At 37.8% G+C, this 21,375-nt stretch overlaps 2 protein-coding genes across 3 annotated transcripts in view; one reads left to right on the top strand and one right to left on the bottom strand.

The window, feature by feature from the left end:
- Nucleotides 1–147: 147 nt before the first annotated feature.
- Vps13b (vacuolar protein sorting 13B) lies at nt 148–18,068 on the bottom strand. 2 transcript variants are annotated; one of them, XM_076439103.1, is made up of 33 exons: nt 17,734–18,068; nt 17,138–17,401; nt 16,869–17,046; nt 16,721–16,799; nt 16,344–16,519; nt 15,995–16,098; nt 15,674–15,923; nt 15,364–15,554; nt 15,074–15,283; nt 14,862–15,000; nt 14,650–14,767; nt 14,435–14,577; nt 14,189–14,361; nt 13,912–14,088; nt 13,560–13,848; nt 13,320–13,482; nt 12,848–13,235; nt 11,937–12,072; nt 11,699–11,866; nt 11,401–11,624; nt 11,108–11,327; nt 10,690–10,894; nt 10,371–10,548; nt 9,986–10,309; nt 6,840–8,621; nt 6,381–6,476; nt 2,724–6,276; nt 2,244–2,648; nt 1,994–2,170; nt 1,722–1,892; nt 1,342–1,535; nt 929–1,267; nt 148–852 (listed from the first exon to the last, which is right to left on the bottom strand). In XM_076439103.1, exons 2-33 carry the CDS (start codon nt 17,222–17,224, stop codon nt 622–624), a joined length of 11,268 nt encoding a protein of 3,755 aa, XP_076295218.1. In that variant the 5' UTR covers nt 17,225–17,401; nt 17,734–18,068; the 3' UTR covers nt 148–621. The 2 variants fall into 2 exon arrangements, with proteins under 2 accessions (XP_076295218.1, XP_076295219.1); XM_076439104.1 differs by having other exon boundaries at nt 11,937–12,063; nt 17,734–18,044.
- The window catches only part of Kl-3 (dynein heavy chain 8, axonemal kl-3), a 20,726-nt gene continuing 17,301 nt past the window's right edge, over nt 17,951–21,375 (top strand). The window contains exons 1-10 of the mRNA XM_076439105.1: nt 17,951–18,824; nt 18,914–19,136; nt 19,219–19,370; nt 19,464–19,662; nt 19,740–19,903; nt 20,098–20,274; nt 20,363–20,584; nt 20,650–20,751; nt 20,822–20,968; nt 21,045–21,319. Coding sequence (XP_076295220.1) covers nt 18,693–18,824; nt 18,914–19,136; nt 19,219–19,370; nt 19,464–19,662; nt 19,740–19,903; nt 20,098–20,274; nt 20,363–20,584; nt 20,650–20,751; nt 20,822–20,968; nt 21,045–21,319 — 1,793 coding nt within the window. The 5' untranslated portion in view covers nt 17,951–18,692. The remainder of the gene's footprint in view (nt 18,825–18,913; nt 19,137–19,218; nt 19,371–19,463; nt 19,663–19,739; nt 19,904–20,097; nt 20,275–20,362; nt 20,585–20,649; nt 20,752–20,821; nt 20,969–21,044; nt 21,320–21,375) is intronic.

The following is a 21,375-nucleotide window of genomic DNA, read 5'->3' as shown; positions in this document are numbered from 1 at the left end:
CACTTCATTGCACTCGACTCGTCTGCTTTCAGTCGTGGTGTAAATAACACATAACAATCGGATAATGTTACATTATATTTTCAAGTCACAAAAATTTCCCTGTTACCAACAAATCGCATGTTGCAAATATTTATAATCACATATATGAAAAATATGCACAAAATTGCTTGAAACCAGATTACAGAATCATATTCGTAGCGTTTCGATTTATATAAAGACAATGCGATTGTTCGAGGATATGTACATTATATTATTATTGTAGCTTAGTCGATAAAAGGCATGGGGAATTTTTTTTACTTTACAATCATTTTTCTATAAATATTGCAAAATCATTTCCTCTATACGAACGAGCCCCGAATTGCGTATATTGTCGTTAATCCCATGAATTGCAACATATCAGAATATTCATCGAAAATAAAATCACAAATATCATGGCGGATATGTATGTACAAATATGGATCTCGTGTAGTCTTGATACGTGTTTTTCACGTATTGCAGTTAGCAAAGAATTTTTAATCCTGAAGCGTAATACTGACTTATCACTTTCCATTCCTCAAAAATGTAATTTATCCACTCTGTCCGTGGTCTGATAAAAATAATATAGTACGTTCTATCTATTCTTCATAATACTCTGAATCCGCTGCCTTGACTTTGCCGTTTAGCGATGTTGAACAATGATAATAAATAATTTCGCGAATCAGGGGAAACGTAGAAGGTCAAAGTACGGTCAGAATGAGGGGTAACATTCTCAAAAATGTCGGACTGACCATCACTGTTCGTTGAAACACTGGCTAAACCAGTGCTGCTGGTTCTCACGTATTCTGCTACGCGTGCTCTCATTTCTTGATCCATCTGTAAAATATTTTATTAATAATAATAACATTTGACAATACATAGTATGGTAAGCTTACCACCTTGTACGTCATACCTCGTATGGAGTAGGTGACACAGGCCTATTGTTCTGTGTCGTTTCGGGAACACAGTACAAGCTTATAGTAGAATCAAGATGATGATCGGCACTCGTTAACTCTTTCAACAAAAGTATCCTTTCCACAGTGTCTTCGACCGTGTTAACCAGTAACAGTGCATGCCTTGTTAGAACCAAGGTAACAGCACGATTGCTGCCTTGTTGGATCACATAGTCCGCATTGGTAACGTGTAGAATATTGCCATGATTGTGCTCCAGCAGAGGTAACAACCACCAAGCATATCTAATGGATGTATTATTATTTCCCGTTGTATATTGAACCACTGGTCGTTGTCGAGGCTGTGAAGGAAAATCTAGTATTATCCCATCTTGCCAATAATGCTTAGAAACAGTATAAATTATCGACTATTTACAGAGGGCAAAGAATTCCAGCCTGCACCCTGAAGTAGCCCCTGACCTGTCAGAGCAACTAACTCTGCAGCTCCACTCAGAGGTTTTGTGACTACTCCAACTAGTCCCAGACCAACACCGGTCACGAGACTTTTAGTTGTTATTTCACCCGATAGAACTTGTTGCAGAGGATGATGAGCAAGACCAGCAACTGCGCCTAAATAATTGAAATTGAAACGAAAGTTGTTGGTTTTCGCAAAAATGAGTAAGTAAAGCACAAAATAGTGGAAACATTCGAAGCGTCTAAGAATTCGATTATAGTATCCATAAGTTATTGAAATTACTAAGAGATGCACAAAATTTGTATTTCGCATACAGCTCCGCAGCCTATTTGATGACATACCCAGGACACTCATGCCTAATCCAGTTAGGCCTTGGTAGAGTCCTTGAGCCATGCCTTGAGGCCTCATCCTTCTAGATTCTTCTTGCCTTTGCAAATGCTCTTCATCCAGGGTTAGACGATCCAGATTTCGTGCTACACTGGATGCCAGCTTCGTCACAGAATTCAGGGTACCTGTTCGAATTTTTAAATGCAAAATAGTAAAGACATTTAAAGGATGTAAAAACTCCTTAAGATTATTAACAAAACGCCATAGTATGAATGAAAGAAATTACCCGCGGTAACGTGTCTCATCAAGCTAGCTGAACCATGCGTTATTCCCACAATGAAACCCCATGGCCCTTGTAGCAAGCCTTGGAACGGAAGAGATATAAAGTCTCTGAGCCCCGAACCGAGAGCTTGCGCTAAACTTCCAGGTGAACCAAGTATTTCCAAAGATCCAACCATCCATCCTGAAATTTTTACGATTTTAAACGAATAAGTATCGTATTGATAGTGCAAGTAGATAGCAAGCAATGTATGCACCTGCTCCAAATATAGCTCCAGACAAGTAATGCATCGTAAGTGCATTGCCGAGTCTATACGGTGTGGTTAAAACATTTTTCTTCTCAAAAGTACCAAAGTACAAGGGTGAATGATCCAAAGCTACGTATAATCGCACAGAAGTGTGTACACTCAGGAGGATCGACAGAGGTTCGATTTTGAAATTCTGCAGCCTCAAAGGATCGCTCAGTATTTTTGCATCGACGATTATGTAATCGGACATGCAGACTCCAGTGGTTGCAACCAGTGGCCTCATCTTCTTTCCATCGTCCGGTATGAAAAATCTAGGGGGGACCATTGAAGATGCATAATTCAATAACTGTGTTATGTATGTGTCTTCGATGTAGGCACTAATGGGTGCGATCTTCAAATAAAGTTCCTTTAACGCTGAAATTAATAAATATAAATTAGTACAATTTCGAGAACTTCGTAAATGCATAAAATCCGCTAAATATTACCTACCTCTAATATGTCCCTGAATCTCCATGACATAATCAACAGTTATCAGAGAATTCTCCCTGATTTGTTCTATTTTATTCAGCAAACAATTCTGCGTGTAATACCCCACCCCTTTCGTAACAAGAGGACTCTGACTAATTAATACCACAGGGAAATCGAAACCTCCTTGATCGAACATCTGATTATCTAATTGCAAGTCGCCGATGAAAGCACTCAAATTGACCATTCTGGATCTCACAGCAACAGTAACTATAATATCAGTCATGGACAAACTGGCGACTTCGATCCTCTGTGCATTTTCATTCATGTCGTGCATGATGATGATAGTAATTCCGCGAAGACATACAGTGGCAGATCCTTCTTTGGACGCACTCTCTTCTGTGACCTTCGCATCATCGCTGTTTTTACTATTATCCAAACTTGTAATCGACTGTTGCAAATTTATTTGCGGCGCAGCTTCTGTGTTCAAGGTTTCGTCCTGAGCAGAGAAAAACGTTGTCACCGACGTAGAGCTATCGGAGCTCTGCACGTTTATCAATTTATCATCCTCTGTCGTGTCAGTATATTTGGTGTGTAGAACTTCAACTTCTTTGATATCAACTTCTTTACGCAGAAGACGACTTCTAATGTCCCTCGCAGACACCTCCTCCTGCGAGATTGGTACAATACTAATGTACATAGTGTAACAACGGTTTTGCATGATCAGCTTCACATCCCCATAAAATGGCAATCTCACATACTGATCTACCAGTACGCTTGATATCGAGGATAGATTTATACCTCTCGACCACCGTAATTCCTTGTTCTCTGCTATTTGATCGCCATGATTCGTCACTGCAGAGAACAATAGTACATTGGACGCAGTTGAGACTGGTGCATCAGGCAATCTGTTACTGACCGATGGAATAGAATAGTGACAGGATGCGCCACTGTCTATCTCGCAGGTCCATGTAAAGTGAGCAGTGTCCGAGAGTATTGTTTCTCCAGTTTCATTCGATTGACCCAGTAGAATTTTAAAAGCACAAGTGTTTTCGATCAACAGCTGAGGATGATAATCAACGTGGATCATTATGTACGTCGTCCCCTTGTCTTCCTGAGTCGTGATAACTACTGGCATAGTCGCAGAGCCATTCGGGATGGCAACACATTTGCGACTCATGCCTTGGTCGACTCTCACAGGACAAGACCACTTGTGCCCTAAGCTCAATGATATATAAAGCACGAGGGGTTCCATGATGTCCTCCATGTACAACGTGTACCATTGTGTAATAGGTATACCCTGTTTCTGATCCTCGGCAGGTGAGATATTGAGACTGTACAAAGTGAGATCGTTAGGCAAATCCAGACCAGTCTCCTCTTCGTGCACTGCCAATGTTGCAATGCACAACTCTTGAGAAGTTAAGTTACTGATGACATGACTACTTGTTACGCGAATCAGACGCATGTCCTCATGCATGCTCGAGTTGATGCTCATAATAGACACGCTGGAGCAACAATCCACGCACGTTTTGATGTTCCCATCGACCGGAATCAACCCCCCGATCCTTGGCATATAGAAGCTTTGACTCCAATCAGGACGAGCCAGTTGGAGAGCTTGGGATGTGTAAAACGTATCACCGACTCCAACGCATAAATGAAACGTACCCTCCAGCTTAGGAGGAGTCACAATACTATAATGAGGTATCTGACACAGCTCTGTATCCTCTGATACAAGAGACAGGTGACAGCCCATGGAATTTAGCATGAAACACCACGGTTGAAGCTCCAGCAACAAAGTACTGGAAACCAGACCTGCGTCCTGATATTTGACTTGGACGTGTGTCTGAGGTTGTTCAGCGGACAGCCATTCTTCCGTCATGTCTCCTTGGAAGGGCCATTCTTCTTCTTCCCTTCTGCTATCTAGATCTTTTATAATACCATCTATATCTTCGATATCCGGTCTTCGGAAGAATTTCCGTTGGTCGACGGAGCTATAAGACAGTGGGACATAGGGATTCGAGGTGGATACACCAGATTCTAGTTGGAATGTTAGTTGATGGAAATGCTCGAAGGTCCCAGGGCAGTACAATTGTTGCCGCTCGCCACGGCCGTTCACCATGGTACTCAGCGAGATCTTCAACGAAGGCGTGTCCATCTGCACTCTGGCCGGGACTGGTAAATGCGATCTGATCATGTACAGTGGACTGAGCACGGCTAGAATCTTGGTTTTGTCTTGGATCACCTGAGTGACCACTCGTACCCAGATACTTAGGAACTGTCCGCGTTCCTGTAAGGGTACTTTGACTAGCCAGGGCTGGCCCCATTTAGCATTTGGCTGGAGAGGGATGTCCCCTGTCCAGGACAAGTTGGGCATGGTGGTGAAGCGTAATCGTATAGCCATTTTCTTATTTCCGTCGAGAATGACCGACGGTGGACTGCTTTTACCAGGAACAGGGTGTACGTCTTTTAATACGGTCACTTTTGAGCCAATGTCGGCTTCGTACTTGACCAATTTCATCTCGAAGTTATCGACCAATTGATTAGAGATTACTAATTGGCCAGAGAAGGTGACTAATTTCTGAGTAGCAGAGAGAGACGTCACGCTGACGAAAGTAGCTGCTTTGGTTAAGGAATTGTGGAACTCAATAGCTTGGACACCGTCGGTGGCTACGGAGAACGGTTTGCTCCACAGCCAGATATTTTCCTCTATCGCTATCCTTATCGTCTTGTTGCCAAAGTTCTTCCACGAGTAGAAAGTGCACTGTCTGCTTTCAAGTAGAGTGTTGTCCCCGGTTCCGCTTTGACCGAAGAGGATAGGGAAATTAGTGTCGTTCGCTACCACGTAACGAGTAAAAAGGATCATGTTCCTGTTCTCTTCTTCCAGGAATGCGAACCACAGATGCGCCGAGACTGCGAGCGTATGTGCTATCGTCGGTCCCAGTTTCAGCGAGAATGGACTGCATGTTAACGATATATCTGTTTTGTCTGACAATGATAGTTGGAATCTGGCTTCCAAGGGATCCAACATCTCTTGCATAGTCAAATGAGCATAATCTAAAATGTGCACGCTGAATGTACCGCTGACATCGATCAACGTTGAGCCATCTATCCACCTGTTCAGTACCAAAATGGCTTCCTTGTGCTCCAACGTCATGAAACATTGGGTTTCAGGCATGGTGCCTTTCAAGGTGTAATTTTTCAATGGTGGCTGCAAATTACTGTACATATTTGAGTTCACATGATTGTACATTGATACGTGTACAGCGCCGATGTTCAAAGCGGCTTGTATGTTAGGTATGATGGAGGAATTGAAGTAGGAATCGATGCGTAAACAGGCAGCAAGAACGCGCGCAGAGATTATTGTTTTGGACAGTAGTTTGTTGTTGCTTGACAGTAACACTACTCGCCATATGCACGCCACTGCTCGGGCTGGGGCCTTCTCTGGCAGTTCTAAACGGTACGAATCTGTCTCTGATAGGTAGAAGTCAACGTAGCGTTGGTAGGACATGTGACAGTCGCTCCAGTATTCGAGAACGCAGGGCACCTTGTCGATGTAACCGCTGTCGGAATCCAGAGTCTAAAAGGAAAGATTACTTTTTAATATAAAACAGTAAGGTTCACAAAATTGGTGTTGGACAGTGTTATTTTAATTTTTAATTATAATATATTTATTGTACTAACTTCAAATGGGACTGGCGACACATGGATTCTAGTCAGCGTTCTCGGCTGTGGGTATCTCCAAGCCATTGATTGTTGGGGATAGGCGAAAAATACAACCTGCGATTAACAATACGTTAGACGCTCCGTTCATGCCAACATAGTTGATCCAGAAAATGTTTATTTTCAAATTCGCAATCTAATTATTAGACTGCGGATCTTTATGCAAAATAAAAATGTTCTACATTGATTGTGTAGGGAGTAGGGATAAAATAAAAATTGATTTCATCCCTTAATAACTTTGTTACATTAAAAACGACATTACAATATTCTTAAATTTTTCTCCAATTCTTTACTGTTTAATGTTTTAATAATTATAATGTTTTAATTATAATAACTTTAATGTTTTACCCAACCAATTTCTTCATAAATGCATAAAGATCTGCAGTCTACTAATGGTAATATTTGCGTCGACAAACTTACTTGGTACGAGAATGGTAGTTCATCAGCATTGCCATTGACAAACTGGAATGCGCCTGCTTTGAGATCATCCTTATAATGCTGTTCAGTAGACAGTACAATTTGTTTATCGCTACTCGTGCCCTCTGAAGAAGTCTTTGTTAATTCGTTCAACAACAACAGACAATCTTCTATAACATTCTTTATGATTTTTATCTGTTCCGGCCCGAAATCTAAGTAAAGACTGTCACTGTCCGCTTGTACTTGTATCTGGGGAATGGAGTCAGCGTGCTGCCATGACTCCCAGAGCAAACAGACGGTAATGTTGCAACACCATGGATTCAACAGTACTTTGATATTCTTGTTAAGAATTGCTGATACAATGAACGAATCTATGGACGTATTAGAGTATATTCTATCAGGCCGAAGGAGAGACGTGATGCTCCCAGACAATGAAGCTAAACTGATTATTATCTCAGCGCCGGAATCTGTTTTCAAGGACAGTACAACCTGCTTGGTGCTCACGCTCAAATCAGGCCAATTTAATTTCCTTGGTTTCACCGGTGATATTGTTTTTACATCATCGAACTGATCTGTCCATGCTGTTTCATACTGATTTATAAAATACGGTAGTATCTTATTTTGCATAACATGTATCTGATTCAGCCTCGACAAAGAGAAATAAACTTTTGTCGGTCTACCCATGTCTACAGAAAACTGTGGATTTTTTCCTATTGTTTTCTCATACTTCATTGTCACAAACGATGGTGGAATGCCTGTGTCAGGATGTAAATCGCCATTTTTCGTTTCGATCATGAACATCGTGAAATCTTTCTCCGTCGGTATTGAATTTAATTCATACTCCTTTTCTCCTAACGCCATAGTCATGTCAAAACAGGATATCTGTATTTTCTCCGATGGGTGTTGCCGTGAGAAATAAATATTCGGCTGATTGACCATGACGTAGAACAATGGTCGCTTCTGACTTTCACCATCGTCTTCTTCGATTTCATTTATGTCGACCTGATACTCTGAACTGGCTTTTTGAATATCATAAAGCACCAGTGTTATTTTACCACAATTTACCAAAAATTCGAATGGTAATAGTACAGGAGTCCCTGGGAGCTGTGGTTTACCAACAATTGTTGAATTCACGCTTGATGTTTCGAAGTCTATTCCACTGTCTTTAGTAAAATCAACATCTACATCGTCGGAGGACTGTTTCGTCCAAGCAATTTGCTTAATACCTCCCACAGTTGAAATTTTCTGAGACATGTTATTAGTCACAGTCAGAGTTTTACGCAGTTTAAAGTTTCCCATTAACAAATTATTTAATTCATTATTTAGTATGGAAATCAGCTGAATTTGGTCTAAATTTATGGTCACTTCGATGTCCGTGATGCAGTTAACTTCAACTGCACTGCCACAGACTAGTACATCCGGTTTGAAGAATACCGGCGGTGCAATGATCAAGCACAAATCAAACTTTGATACTAAGGGTAGTGTTGAAAATTGTTGTTCTAAACTGCTTCCATGTCCCAGTTTGTTCCACTCTAACGCAGGATTTTCGTTCATCGTGTAAAGATAGGACTGGGACATTTTCTTGTTTATACTCATTTGATAATTTTTCCAGGTGGTTGTATGAGCACAGATGCCCTTTATATTAATCTGGTATTGCCGATCCTCTACAATCGAGCCAGGTATACTTAAAATATTCGCCTGAGCCGCAAGCTGATATATGTCCATTCGCAAAGGCGTTCTGCAAATCGGATTCTCCGCGTGTGGAGTGATGCGAATTCCATCCAACTGTAAAAATTAAAAGAATATTTGATCTTTAACACTACGTCTACGGGACGCGTTCTAATATCTTTAATTTACGATTATTGAGACTGCAAATATACACTCCTCAAAAGAATTAAGCGATGACTTGTGCGAACCCGAAAAATTAGTCCCACTTTACGTGATCATAACTCCGTCAAAAATTGCCGTATCGATATCGTTAAACAATTGTTTGAAAGCCTGAAACCTCTAGTTTCCGCTGCTCTGTTTCTAATTGTTGCTATGTTGGTTTTTTACAAAGTTATAGCGACATGAAGACAACATTGACGGTTAACAAAAATTTTGTGCAACTTTGGAACATCACACGGGGAGCAACAAATTGTTTTGATAAATCGCGTTAATATCATTTAGAAGGGCTATCATTCCTGTGTAAATTGTGTGGTTGTTGAATATTGTGCGATTTTTTTTATTCGAGTTATTCAACATTGAAGTAAATATGCTTTTTAACTTTAACTGGCTCCAGAATGCGAAAAAATTATCGTAGAATCTTGTGCAAAAAAGCAATAGAAAGAGCGTTTCTTTCTCTTCAGAGCACTCCTTTCGTTTTTCCAATTTCATTAACATTTCGATATACCAGGTGTTTCTGAAAATATGCTTAAAAAATGCATAATTTCCATTTTTCCTTTAACTCGCTATATCTCGGTGAGAAATGATCGTAATACCATGATCCGAACGTCACATTGGATCAGAGATTCTGCCGATTCGATTGAGTACGCCATTAACTCGCTGCGACAATTTTTTACCTATGGCATCTGTGTTTGAAGTTAGTGCTTCGCAGAAATTAGCTCGCCATGTACAGCGGCTGCCTGACATCTCTGAATACGCTACCGCCGCACCGACCCACAGTGGAAAATTCGGACCAAACTCGATTCAAAATCAAAGAACTTTCGGTAGAAATGAGGTAGAGCGATGAAATTTTTTAAAAATTAAAGCTGAAACTTTGTAGAATATGGGAAAAACAGGGAGATTATGGTACGAACGTTTTTTAACGTTTTTGAGAAAATTCGTTAAACATGTAGAATTTCAAGAAAATGTGGTTTCTCCAGTACCATGCGCCGAAAAATTTTTTTTTATCATGCTATATGTATCTCGTAGATTTGTTCACGCTGATTTGAAATCTGGTCTCAAAATTTGTCTACGACCTCAGGATTTTGCAAGAAATCGATTTCCATTGGCAATTTATGATATGGCAATTTTTGACGAAGTTATGATCACGTAAAGTGGGACCAATTTTTCGGGTTCGCGCAAGTGATCCCTTAATTCTTTTGAGGAGTCATTATTAAAAAGGTATATATTATTTAAAAAATATTCAAATTTTAAGATATTACTACCTGGAGCATTAACAGATCATGCTGCGGCTTCAGTTTGATTATGTTCGAGGCTGGTAGCATCAGCCTAAGCCCCTTGAAGTCCAAGTATATCAATGGCAAAAATTCGTTGTCAAGATTGATAATACTAAAGCCTGTTGTTGCGGTTTGCTCGAAGGTTTCGCCACAATCTCTCTCAATGGTTTGATATACGCAGGTGAACGGTTTTAACAGCTGTATATACTTGCTAACTGTAGTAAGTGGCAAAATGATGTCCACCATTTGCATTTTTACAACTACTTCGGAGATATAAACATTCGAGGATAACGGATCCTCCGTTATGTCTTTCTAAAATTGTAATTAGTCACTTGAAGAGTGGTGCATCTCTTATGGGAACTAATTCAAGTACCTTCTGAGTTCTATAGCGTTTGTTGGTGCCCCATCGGGTGTGGACGTTCCCAGACTTCGCTCTGGTCAAAGTGAAACTCAAAAATCCAGAGTCATCACCTTTTTCTAAACTGTCCTCCCTGCCACAGAGTATTGCACCTACATACTCACCGATGTCCCAAGTTGGAGAATTCGGGGCTCTAAAAAAAATATCTCCAGTGTCTCTCAAAGCGCAATTCCATAAACGAATGAATGACTAGTGTGCTACATTTCGTGAAATTGATGAGAAGACAATTTGATGACCTATTTATCACCTATCATTCACTAATGTAGTTGTATACCTGGTGTAATGAAATATAGTAGCCGTAGTAATTTTGCTCTTTAATTTAAAGTAAACTGGTTGCAGATCTAACGAGGTGATTATGTCTTCCAATTCGAGGACCAATTTCAACGAAGATGTACTTTCTGTCTCCGTCACGTACAGCTTGAATGCAATCTTTGTTATAGTCCACTGAATCCATGCAGTTAAGACCAGTTCATCAGATTCTGGAAAGAATAAATTTCATATATAGTGTTAATACAGTTGTAAGCAGACTGCAGATTGTTATGCAAAATAAAAGTTGTTTGGACTAATTGCACAGGTATAGTTCACTTCTTAATAATTTTAAGGAGTTGGAAGAAGGTGTTCTTAAATTCTTTAAATGTCTTTACTGTTTGCATTTGATCTATCCACTTTTTATCATAAATGCGTAAATGCACCTTGCGTGATATCGTCCTTTGATGTAGAAACAGTCGAATTTGTTGTTGCGTCTTCAGGGTATAGCAATTGCGTTGGTGTTGAAGGAGTTTGTGGAATGATAGGAAGAACCACTTGTGTTTCAGTATTCATCAGAGTGCTAGGTACAACGCTTTTGTCAGTGGCATCTGATATTCGAAGTACGACCAAGATACTCGAAATGATTTTGTTCATGAAAACTATCTGCAGCAAAAAATTATACAATTGTTCCTTGAATATTGTTTAATATGTTACAAAAATATTTTCACTGTAATACCTGTTCCTCGGAGACTGAAATTATGATGGGGGAATTGTCTATGTGAACACAGACGCCTAAAGAAGACAATGCACTTCCTCCAGCTGGAAGTGTTGTAAATTTAGTTGTGAGAGCAACTGTAGCGTTCAACGATACCTTTTTAATGAAATTCTTTTGCGTGTGTTGTTGCAACATGTAACAATGGAATTCGACAAGACTCAACGTCCATGGGAAACTTTCCAGTTCTGGAAGGCATTGCAATATGAATTTTAATACAGTATATATATATATAAGTATCTTCTGCTCTTTGGTAACTTACTGTTTGTCCACATAGATTTTGGTAGTTTAACTGGTAACACTTGAAGATGTGGTGTCAGCATCTCGATGCTGATGTTAGAAGAATGAACGATAAGAGTGGGTAATTTTACTATCAACATTTGTAAGTTATGATCGGCATTCAGCGCTCTATCTTTTGCCTCTTCGATGCCTGAAACATTTTCAAGTATACTGTATGCTGTTAAAAATAAATGTATTGTTGATTCAAGGTATCAACCTACCAAATGCACCAATACCACTCATTGTACTCGATGGTATGTATATAACAATATGTCCAACACACCCACTTAGCACAAGTCCACACCACCATGGATACAGTTCTGCTAATCTGGCCAATATTCCCAAATTCTGTAAGTTCTACCATACATTACTTCTTTATAATTAATAATTCCATACCGAGGCTACTAAAAAAATGTTTTAATACATTCTCCACCACCATCTGCTTCGCTGTATACATTCAATGTTCAAATCGTTTATTAACTCTTTGCACTCGGAGCTATTTTATTTCGAAAATTAAACATTTCTTCCGACCTAGGATATTTTCATTCCCTATAATTTTAAAAATTTTGTGGATATGATATTGGCATAAGGCCTCGTACATATAATATAAAGACGAGAATTCATCATGTTGCAACATCTCCAAAAATTCAAGTCATTTAATCTCGAATCTCATGTCTTTAATGCTTCGTACAGACCTGAACATTTCACTTTGAAACTTTAATTCACTCAATAAACTGCCAACATTTTCTGTATTTCTTTGTGTAGTATACGCCGCTGCAGCTCCCATAGTTGTTCGCAAGAAAATCTGGAAATAGCACAAATCCGTTCCGATCGCCGTTCGTCGAAATGCGCGGTTCGCGGCGCTGTTCTTCGAAATGTTCTAGTCTGTACGAGGCCTAATACCTCATACAATACCTAAATGTTTAGTAATTGATTAGATATCGTCATATTTAATAATGGTACAGTAAATTTTAGTGGTGCCTTAGAGTCACCATTCGAGTGCTAAGGGTTAACGCTAGGTTTATGCAGCACTAAAAGTGACTATTTTAAATTACTTTACGTTATATATGTGTGACGGTAGTAGCGAAAGTATTAATATATCCAAAATTGTACGAACATATGAAGAATATACCTGTCTCTCGCTATCAGCTTTGGAATCGTGCTTCCTCTTAGTATCATCATTCTGTACAGTCTTTGATTTCTCAGTCGTTACGACTGACTTTCTCTTCTCCTTATCGGAAGAACTATGCACGCTCTCGTGCAAACTCGGGAATGTCTTTTTCTTGGTGCCTGTGTCAGAGGATGCACCTTCGAAATGCTGTTGCGTTTCAGCCTTTGTGGTGCACAAGGTACCTAAATTATAATACGATACACGATACTCTAGCCATTTAAATAACAATGGGTCAAGAGAGGCTCTGATATCTGCCATTTGTAGCGATAGAAGCGGTGGATGCGTTTGTTTCTCGACATCCTTTGGGAACTGTATCACAGCCGTTAACAGCAATTTACTTTCTGCTTCGCTAAAATTATTATTTATTATATACTTCATGCATAAATGCATAAAATCTGAAGTCTATTTATGATCTATACTATTCCATACTAACTCATGAATATTACTTTCTGGACCCGAGAAAATGAAGGCCTGCTGAGACTCATTTAGAGCAAACATTTTCATTGAGTTAACGCTTATCTCATTGGAAACTGTGACCAAGGACGAAAATTGTTTGCAGTTCACACTTTCCAATAACAACTCCAGGTACACTGGATCTGAAATAAATCATTGATCTTGAATCTGCTTTATTAAATTTTATTCATGACTATCCATGCACTTTTATTATATATACCTATTTCTTGACAAGCATCGTTGAACAACGAAGAGCATACAATAGGATTTGTTGTATCAGTTGGATCGTAAATAGAAGTCAATATAGATAGAGCAATCATTAATTTTGCTTTCGTTCCAGTGATCGTAATACTGTCTATATGCACAGAGTATGTTTCATGTATCAGATCAACGTTTCTCCAATACTGAGGGTATAATAATTGCTTTGCTTTGCATTCGACTGAATAAGGCATTATTATCGATGTATGGCAACTCTTCGTTAAATAAAGTTGACTTCTTGCTCCGTTCACCTAATTAAGCAGAGCATCCATAATATTCTGTACATGTACGATATTTCTCTTTTCTTTTATTACCTGAAGCGTAATAACTTTATGGCACTGATCGAACATTTCTGTGGAGACGTCAGTCTGTTTCGATGCACATGCAGCGAGCCTAAACGGATACAACGGCTGCAGCATAGTTAATATTACTTCGTCGCATTCGATGCTCACGAAAGGATCGTCTGTAAGAGCAGGCGTTAGCGGTGTCGTCTAACAAAAGAATAAAAGAGTCAGCAACGAACGAATTAATTTCACACGTGAATAATACATAATTAGACTGCGGATCTTCGATATATGATCTAATACATACTCTATTTTCAACTATTTTTCTTTGTCGTGGTAATCCGGTTATTGAATGATCGGCCAATTGTAATTGAAGAGACGCCTTCGCTATCATTACCTTTGTTTCAACCATGGAGACGTTGTCTCGTAAAGATTCATACTCTTCTAGGGTAACTGGTGGAAGCTCGTCCACCAATGGGTCTATCGATAATAATCTACTATTAGAGCGAGAATATTATATTTGCATATGAATAATAAGTATAAAAAAAAATACCTGGCTTTGAAACGAGATACGGGTTGTAATCGTAATTTGCGGCAGCTTGTTTTATCGTTTCAATGCGATGAAAAACGCCAGAACATAATCGGATAGTTAAATCGCCTATAATGTATCTCATAACTCTGCGCTCGTGAAAGTTACTATAAAAATGTATACATTTAATTTTTGTATCTTTACTTCTCCTGAAAAGTTTTGAAATTACTCAGAGGTACCTATATTCAAAATTAGACCCAAATTCTGCTAGTTTCTCGGGGGTGATGTCGTCCGGTAGCTCAATGCAGTGCACATAATCCATAGCGAATGCTGGACACCGTTCTATTAATCTTTCCTCTAGAAGTTCATTGAAATACAAAATTATATACATATTTTCACAGTCTATTCACAATGAAGCCAATAATGAAACAGTACATTAAACTATGACTACCTGAAACAGTGTTCAGATGATAATAAATCCCTTGCTTGTAGTCTCTCTTCTTCCCTTTATTCTCTACAGAATCATCGTCGAACAATGAATCTCTCAAGTAATCAGTATTCAACTTCCCTGCTACCAAATACAGGGGTGGCTACAGAGAATTTGTCAAGTTAGACATAGTGTTCAATAAATAAAATAATAAAATAATTTTTAGAGAATATTACTTGTGCTCCATCAACTACTTCCAAATATCCACATTTACAAGTTCCCCTGGGATATATACGTATACAACCCATTCCAATTTGAAAAGTGGTCATAGCAATTCCTTGAAGTAACGTGTCTACCACCACACCGTTCAGTCTTAGGGTCAGAAATGATTTATACCTGAGCTTCCGTGACTTATAAAATAAATGTTCCTTAATATTTTCTACCGTCTAAAAAGATTATTTTCTCGTTACACGGTTTTATAATATTTAATATTTAAATTATCCTCGAGTATCACTGAAGTCTGTACTTTAAAAGTCAAGGTGGCATCCTGTATGTATACACCAAGATGAATAGTGTGTCCAGAGTAAGCCATTTGCTGTTCCGTGGACCAGTCATTGTCCCAGTCAATTGGTAGCACAGATGATACCATGTTCCAAGCCCATCCACCCCAGCCTGTTGTGTCGTCAGCAACACCGCTTACGTGATCAATAATGTCGTCTATAACATTCAGTAACAATGAGCTTGGTTATAATTACTAGACTGCCAATTTGTATACAAAATAAAAATTGTCTGCTTCTGTTGCAAGAAACAGTAGCCAGAAAGTTCCTTTCCGAGACCTTGTATGTTGTCTTCTCTCTCTTCAGCAGAGATTAAAGACTTCTCTTTATTTATTGGGAACTGTTTCGTCTGCAGTACCATGATCAGTGCAGCTAGTCTCAAAAGCATTGGTATTTGCTGTTCCGTTATACTAAACTCCATTTTCTGGCAATGAAGGTCCAGACGTGTGACCGAAGCTCTTCTTGCGGTATTGCTATGATAGTTTATAATCAAGCGTATTATAACAGAACATCGGTATAGAACCGGATCCTGAATCAAAGAATTGTATGCTCTTTAATAAAAAGTTTGAAGCTTCCCAGATTACTGAAGAATAAAAGTACCTGATATATTTCTATCTTTCCAGAAGCGTCCATTTTGTCTAAGCATAATGTTAGGTCTTGAATTGTAATGACTTTCCTAAGCATAACTTCATACCCATTAACATCTGAAAGCAAGTATGGTTACAACATATGTAATCAGTAGACAGCGGATTTTATGCATTTATGACAAGAATGAGTAGGCATAATACATTTTAAAAAATATTATGAAACATTTTCAACCTATTGAACATATTAAGAGAGAAAATAAATTTCTATGTCACTCCAGCTTGTTGCAATTCAAGTGGAAAATGTTTATTTTGCATAAAGATCCATTGTCTAGTAATCAGTTAATGATATATAAAATGCTTACCAGTAAATGCTGGCTCCCATTTATTATCAACAGTCTGCATACTTAAAAATCGAACATTTACGCTAAGAACAATATCTTCTTCCACATACTTGAGAATTAAATTATTACAATTTATTGTTATATTATTTACAACTTTTGTTACTATACTTCTTATGTACCCAGGCGGGGCTTCTTCTCTGTGAAGAAATTAATATTTGAATTGCACTGTTGCACGGAATTATAATTGTACTGCGAATTTTATGCATTTACAACAAAACTATGAATAAAGTATATTTTTTAATTTAATTTCTGTTTCTTATGCGATTGATAGAGATCATTTTTATTTTGCATAACAATTCGCAGTATAATTACGATCGAAGGACAATTGTCTTGCTTACTGTGGTATTTCTTGTCTTTTCTGTAGTCCCGAAGGGCTGGTTTCCACTTTAGTATCATCTTTCAATTTTAAGATGCACTCTGCAAGAAAGGAAGAGATTTTCATATGTTTATTGATAGCATAATTTCACCTTGTATTGTTTTTCTTACCTATTGTATTTATTGTGATAACAATTGGTTCTGAAGTAATTTTTACCCAAGGAACATGAATGAGTAGTTCATGTATATGGCCACTAACGAAGACAAAAGGAAGATTAAGTTGCTCTTCCAGAACTTCTAGTCGTAAATCAAGATTTTGAAATGATGCATCTCCGCCCCATAAAGAAACCTGAGACGTAGAAACCGTAACATTCACAGGAAAGCTAATTATTGTATATCTTTCTTGTTTAATTAAATGCAACAGCTATAGAAGAACATACCTGAGATTGTTCTGGTTTAAAATTCTTCACATACTTTTCCACGTAACTAAGAATTACAGGTGTTATGTATGATTCCAATTTGAACATGATGTCTGGTAATTCAATGCATTCCACATGCTCTTACAGGTTTAATAAATTTGCGTAATTGTTCAAAACTTTCTTGACGATGTAATTATCAGCTTTGGTTCATAGAGTACATGTTCCAAATGTATTTGTTGCAGAAATGGTCAGTGTAATTGTGAACTAAAAAATGCTCACCTTTATCTGAAAATGATAAAGTTCTTGACTTTCATTAAATAGGATAGTTCTAATTGCAATAAAAAAAAATCAGAAACTAAATAAATATGGAAAGTATTTAAATCATAATACATATAAAAATAAGAAACAATTCTTTACTTTATTAATTTTTAAGATAAATACGTTCAATATTGTTAAAAAGGAAGTGAAATAGGGATAAATAGAATCGTCGGGCACTTGACAAATCTATTTTATTTCGGTTCTATTTTCGTGTAGGGTCAACAATATTTATTATCCTTATAATTATAATAACGTAGTCTTATACAATCAGCTAGAAAAGATTTAAAACACATATTAACCTTAAATGAGGCATCGGGAGGCAATTACGCATTGAGACGGGTTGTAAAAACATATTTATGTAAAAAATGCGATTTTGTATGCTTCACAACGGGACATGAAATCAAAGGAAAGGATCAGTATCACTTTGATTGATTTAGTATTTAGAAACTTTTCTTTCGATTACGGCTTTGCTTGTTGTAAATGTAGTGTTATTTTGTGCTGTCTGTCTTAACTTAACCTTTACAATTTGACGTGCACTTCAGCCTTCAGCTGCATGTGCAAGACCGCCTTATTTCGCATGCGCAGTGCGTTGATAAATTTATGAATGAAATTTCAAATCGCCGGAACACGTGCTAGAATGCAACACGTATTATTGTTGCATCGTCTCAAAACCTGTAACATTTATTCAATCGTAAATAGAAAAATACATATATCAATTATATATGTATTTACTTATTATTGTGTACAATTCTTGACTCACCCTATAAAAATTGTTTGCATTCTCCCCTTCAAACCAGTGATGTTATAAAATTGCAAGATTTCACGCGCATGCGAGGCCAAAACAGTAACGTATCTATGATGAGGTAAGAGAGCCCTGTCCCTGAGGCAGTTATATTGGCGGGAATGTACCGAAACAATGTGTACCGGACAAAAAGACTCCGGGACGTGTCTTAAGAGTTACAAAATATACACAAATACACTTGTTATAGATCCATTCTTCAGAATCAAATCATATCAATTTTTTAGAATTCTGCGGGGTGCTCAAGTTACCCCATTTTATTGAGAATCTTATTTTACTGAGAGTCAGACTGAAATCGCCGCGCATGCGCGTGAAATCTTGCACCTATATAACATCACTGCCAATCAGCCAATCACTGCTTCAAACTAGTTCAAACTTCAAACTTCCTCGCGTTCATTGATGTTCACTTTGAATAAATAGAATGCGAACGTGATTTTTTGTCAGTTATGTTTTAGCATAATGGCACACGTATCTGCATATTTTGCAGGTCGTGATTACACGAAACCTGCGATCGATCGCCGGATCGAAGAATTATTGAAAAGAAGAGTTGCTTTGGAATCTGTGCCCACAGAATCGCTGAAAGATCGTCTTGTACGTGAGCCGTGCACAGGACTTATTAATCTTTTCTTTATAAATTACATTTTTCGTTTAGTTTATATTATGTTGCTGCGTTTCTGTAGGCCAAATTTAAGGAACAACGACATGCTAGACAAGGATTGCTGAAAGCAACGCATCGTCAGCTCGTGGAAGTTGTAGCCTTCATTTTGAATGTCGATCCGGATGTTTTGGAAGAAGGGATTCTTGATAAAGATGAATACATTGCTGTTTTCGATAGCTTCCTCGCTAAGGATGGCAAACGTGCAATACTTATACATTGTCAGTCTATGGAACCACCCGCATACGGTATTATAAATGATATTATTACAGTTAGATTGGTTTTATTGGTGTTCTATGTTTATTTAACTGATTAAATATGTTGCAATAGAATCCGGAAGGTGGATTCCACAGTATGAAGAAATTAGGGAAATGATACGTTGCTGTGTGACCGATGGTTCCACCGAAGAACTCTCTGGGAAATGTGTAATAGTCTACAGATTGAAGGCAGATGTTGAATTCGAGACTAAACATTTGATTGACGTATGTTTCTCCGTAACTTTGAACTGTTGTAAAGTAACCTGTAAAGTAAAGTATGTGTGGATATAGCTTAATCTTTATTAAATATTTTATTAGGACACATTCTATGCCTATGCGGAAGTTGATCCTGTATCCCAGAGCGCACTGGCAGCTATATCCGAGTTAATTCTACGATTAAATTTGCCAGCAATCACTGCTAACACAGTATGGGGTGAATTGTCAAAGAATGAGGCAGGTGAAAAAGTGAAGAACAACTTCATCTGCGATTTTAGAGACTTCTGTGAATTTCTGAGCAGTAGGTTGTTTAAACTCAAAAAGGTGGACGTTATTCTCTTTAATTTTGTATAATTAAATTATCTGTTCTCTATCAAGTGACCAAGATAGACTTGGGGAGCACAGTGAAGTTCGATATTGATCAACATGTATATGATCTGTATTTATCAATGCCAGGTGATATAGAAAAGAATGCTACTAATCTATCAGCTATCCACGGAGTAGAAAACGTTGTCAGGAAATGGATGAAGTGTATAGAAAGGGTAAAATTAATAATTAAATGAATGTCTGGGGGAAAGGTATATGTTACAAATTTTCTGAAATGAACTTTTCCATGCAACAAGTGCCAATAGAATTGTTTTACAAAATGCAACATGCGCCATTGTACTAGATGCTCATTCAACTATATTTTGTTATCGATGAATGCGTTAATTGCTAAGTTAATTGATGCTCTCAGGCTGTTGTAGAGAGTCAACAATTGCGTAGGGAGACTGAAGAAATGGGGCCGAACGTAGAACTGTTTTATTGGAGACGACTGTTGGTTCGATTTTCATCGATAATTGAACACATTAAGTCTCCCGTTGCTCAGAAACACATAGAGTTTTTAACGCGAGTAAAATCGAAGCATATGAAGGTAGACTTAAACATAAATATTGTATTCTTTATTAATTGATTACGTAGGAATGCGAACAAGAGAATATATATTTTGCATTTGTTTTTAGAAATGGAAAATGCTAGAGGATCACGTTAAAACCATACAGATTCTCGCGCAAGACAACGTGAAATATTTATATGCATTGGAAAAATTTACTCAGCCCTTGTACAGGTTTGATCCAACAAAAATCGGAGAATACTTACCGCCGCTCATGTATGCTATACGCATGATATATGCTACTTCGCGATTTTTCAATACGAGGCGAATGGTCACGGCAGTTTTTGTAAAAGTACTGTATACATTGTAGTCTTCATCTCTAGTTTGAACAATTTGATAGATTTATTGTATTTTCAGATGACAAATCAAATGATCTTAGCATGCAAAGCTTATCTCACTGACGATGGAAAAGTAACAGTTTGGAATGAAGCTAAATGCGTTATGATATCTAAAATAATGGTATCAATCTTCATCAATATATGTGCATTATAAATATGACAATTTTTGTTAGATAATTATCTGGTTACAGGACTGTAAAAAATTGTGCGAACAGTATTACGACTACTACATTTTAATGTGTAAGCAAGTAAGGGCATCTGCCGACGAAAAGCCGTTCGAAGTATCTGAGATGTACGTTTTCGGAAAGTTTAATACCTTCAAAAACAGAATAATAAAAGTTAGCAACTATATACCTACAACAAACGTGAAAATGTGTTAAAGATAATAAATTATAAAAATAACTTGTATTGCAGATTATGGATGTTCTTCAGACAACATTAACTTATTCAGTTCTTCATAGTTCAACTATACAAGGAATCGATATGTTTGCAAATAAATTTACAAGCTTCTTCCAGGATATCTCGTCTAAGAACTATGATCCTCTGGATCATAGAAAACCGTATTTCGACGGTGACTATGATACGTTTAAGAAAAATGTTGCGCAGACAGAAACGGAGCTACGAAGTTTCTTTTATAAGTGCGTTTCTGAAACTCCGACTATAACCGAGGCGTTGAGACTAGTGGCAAGGTGATTGTTTTATATTAAATTATATAATATTTTAGGTCAGTGCAAAAGTTTGTGCC

The sequence above is a fragment of the Lasioglossum baleicum genome, chromosome 15 (assembly GCF_051020765.1).
Source record: "Lasioglossum baleicum chromosome 15, iyLasBale1, whole genome shotgun sequence".
Lineage (NCBI taxonomy): Eukaryota > Metazoa > Arthropoda > Insecta > Hymenoptera > Halictidae > Lasioglossum > Lasioglossum baleicum.
Note: the sequence above shows the minus strand (reverse complement) of the source record. Positions and strands in the feature narration are given on the sequence as shown.

What these genes read in the sequence shown, in the direction of transcription:
- Vps13b (XM_076439103.1), bottom strand. Translation starts at nt 17,224, where the DNA reads ATGTTCAAATTGGAATCATACATAACACCTGTAATTCTTAGTTACGTG. An exon ending in TTTCAGTCTCCGAGGAACAG is followed by an intron (nt 11,328 to 11,400) that starts GTATTACAGTGA and finishes TTTTTGCTGCAG; the next exon opens with ATAGTTTTCATGAACAAAAT. An exon ending in ATTAGGCATGAGTGTCCTGG is followed by an intron (nt 1,536 to 1,721) that starts GTATGTCATCAA and finishes TCAATTATTTAG; the next exon opens with GCGCAGTTGCTGGTCTTGCT.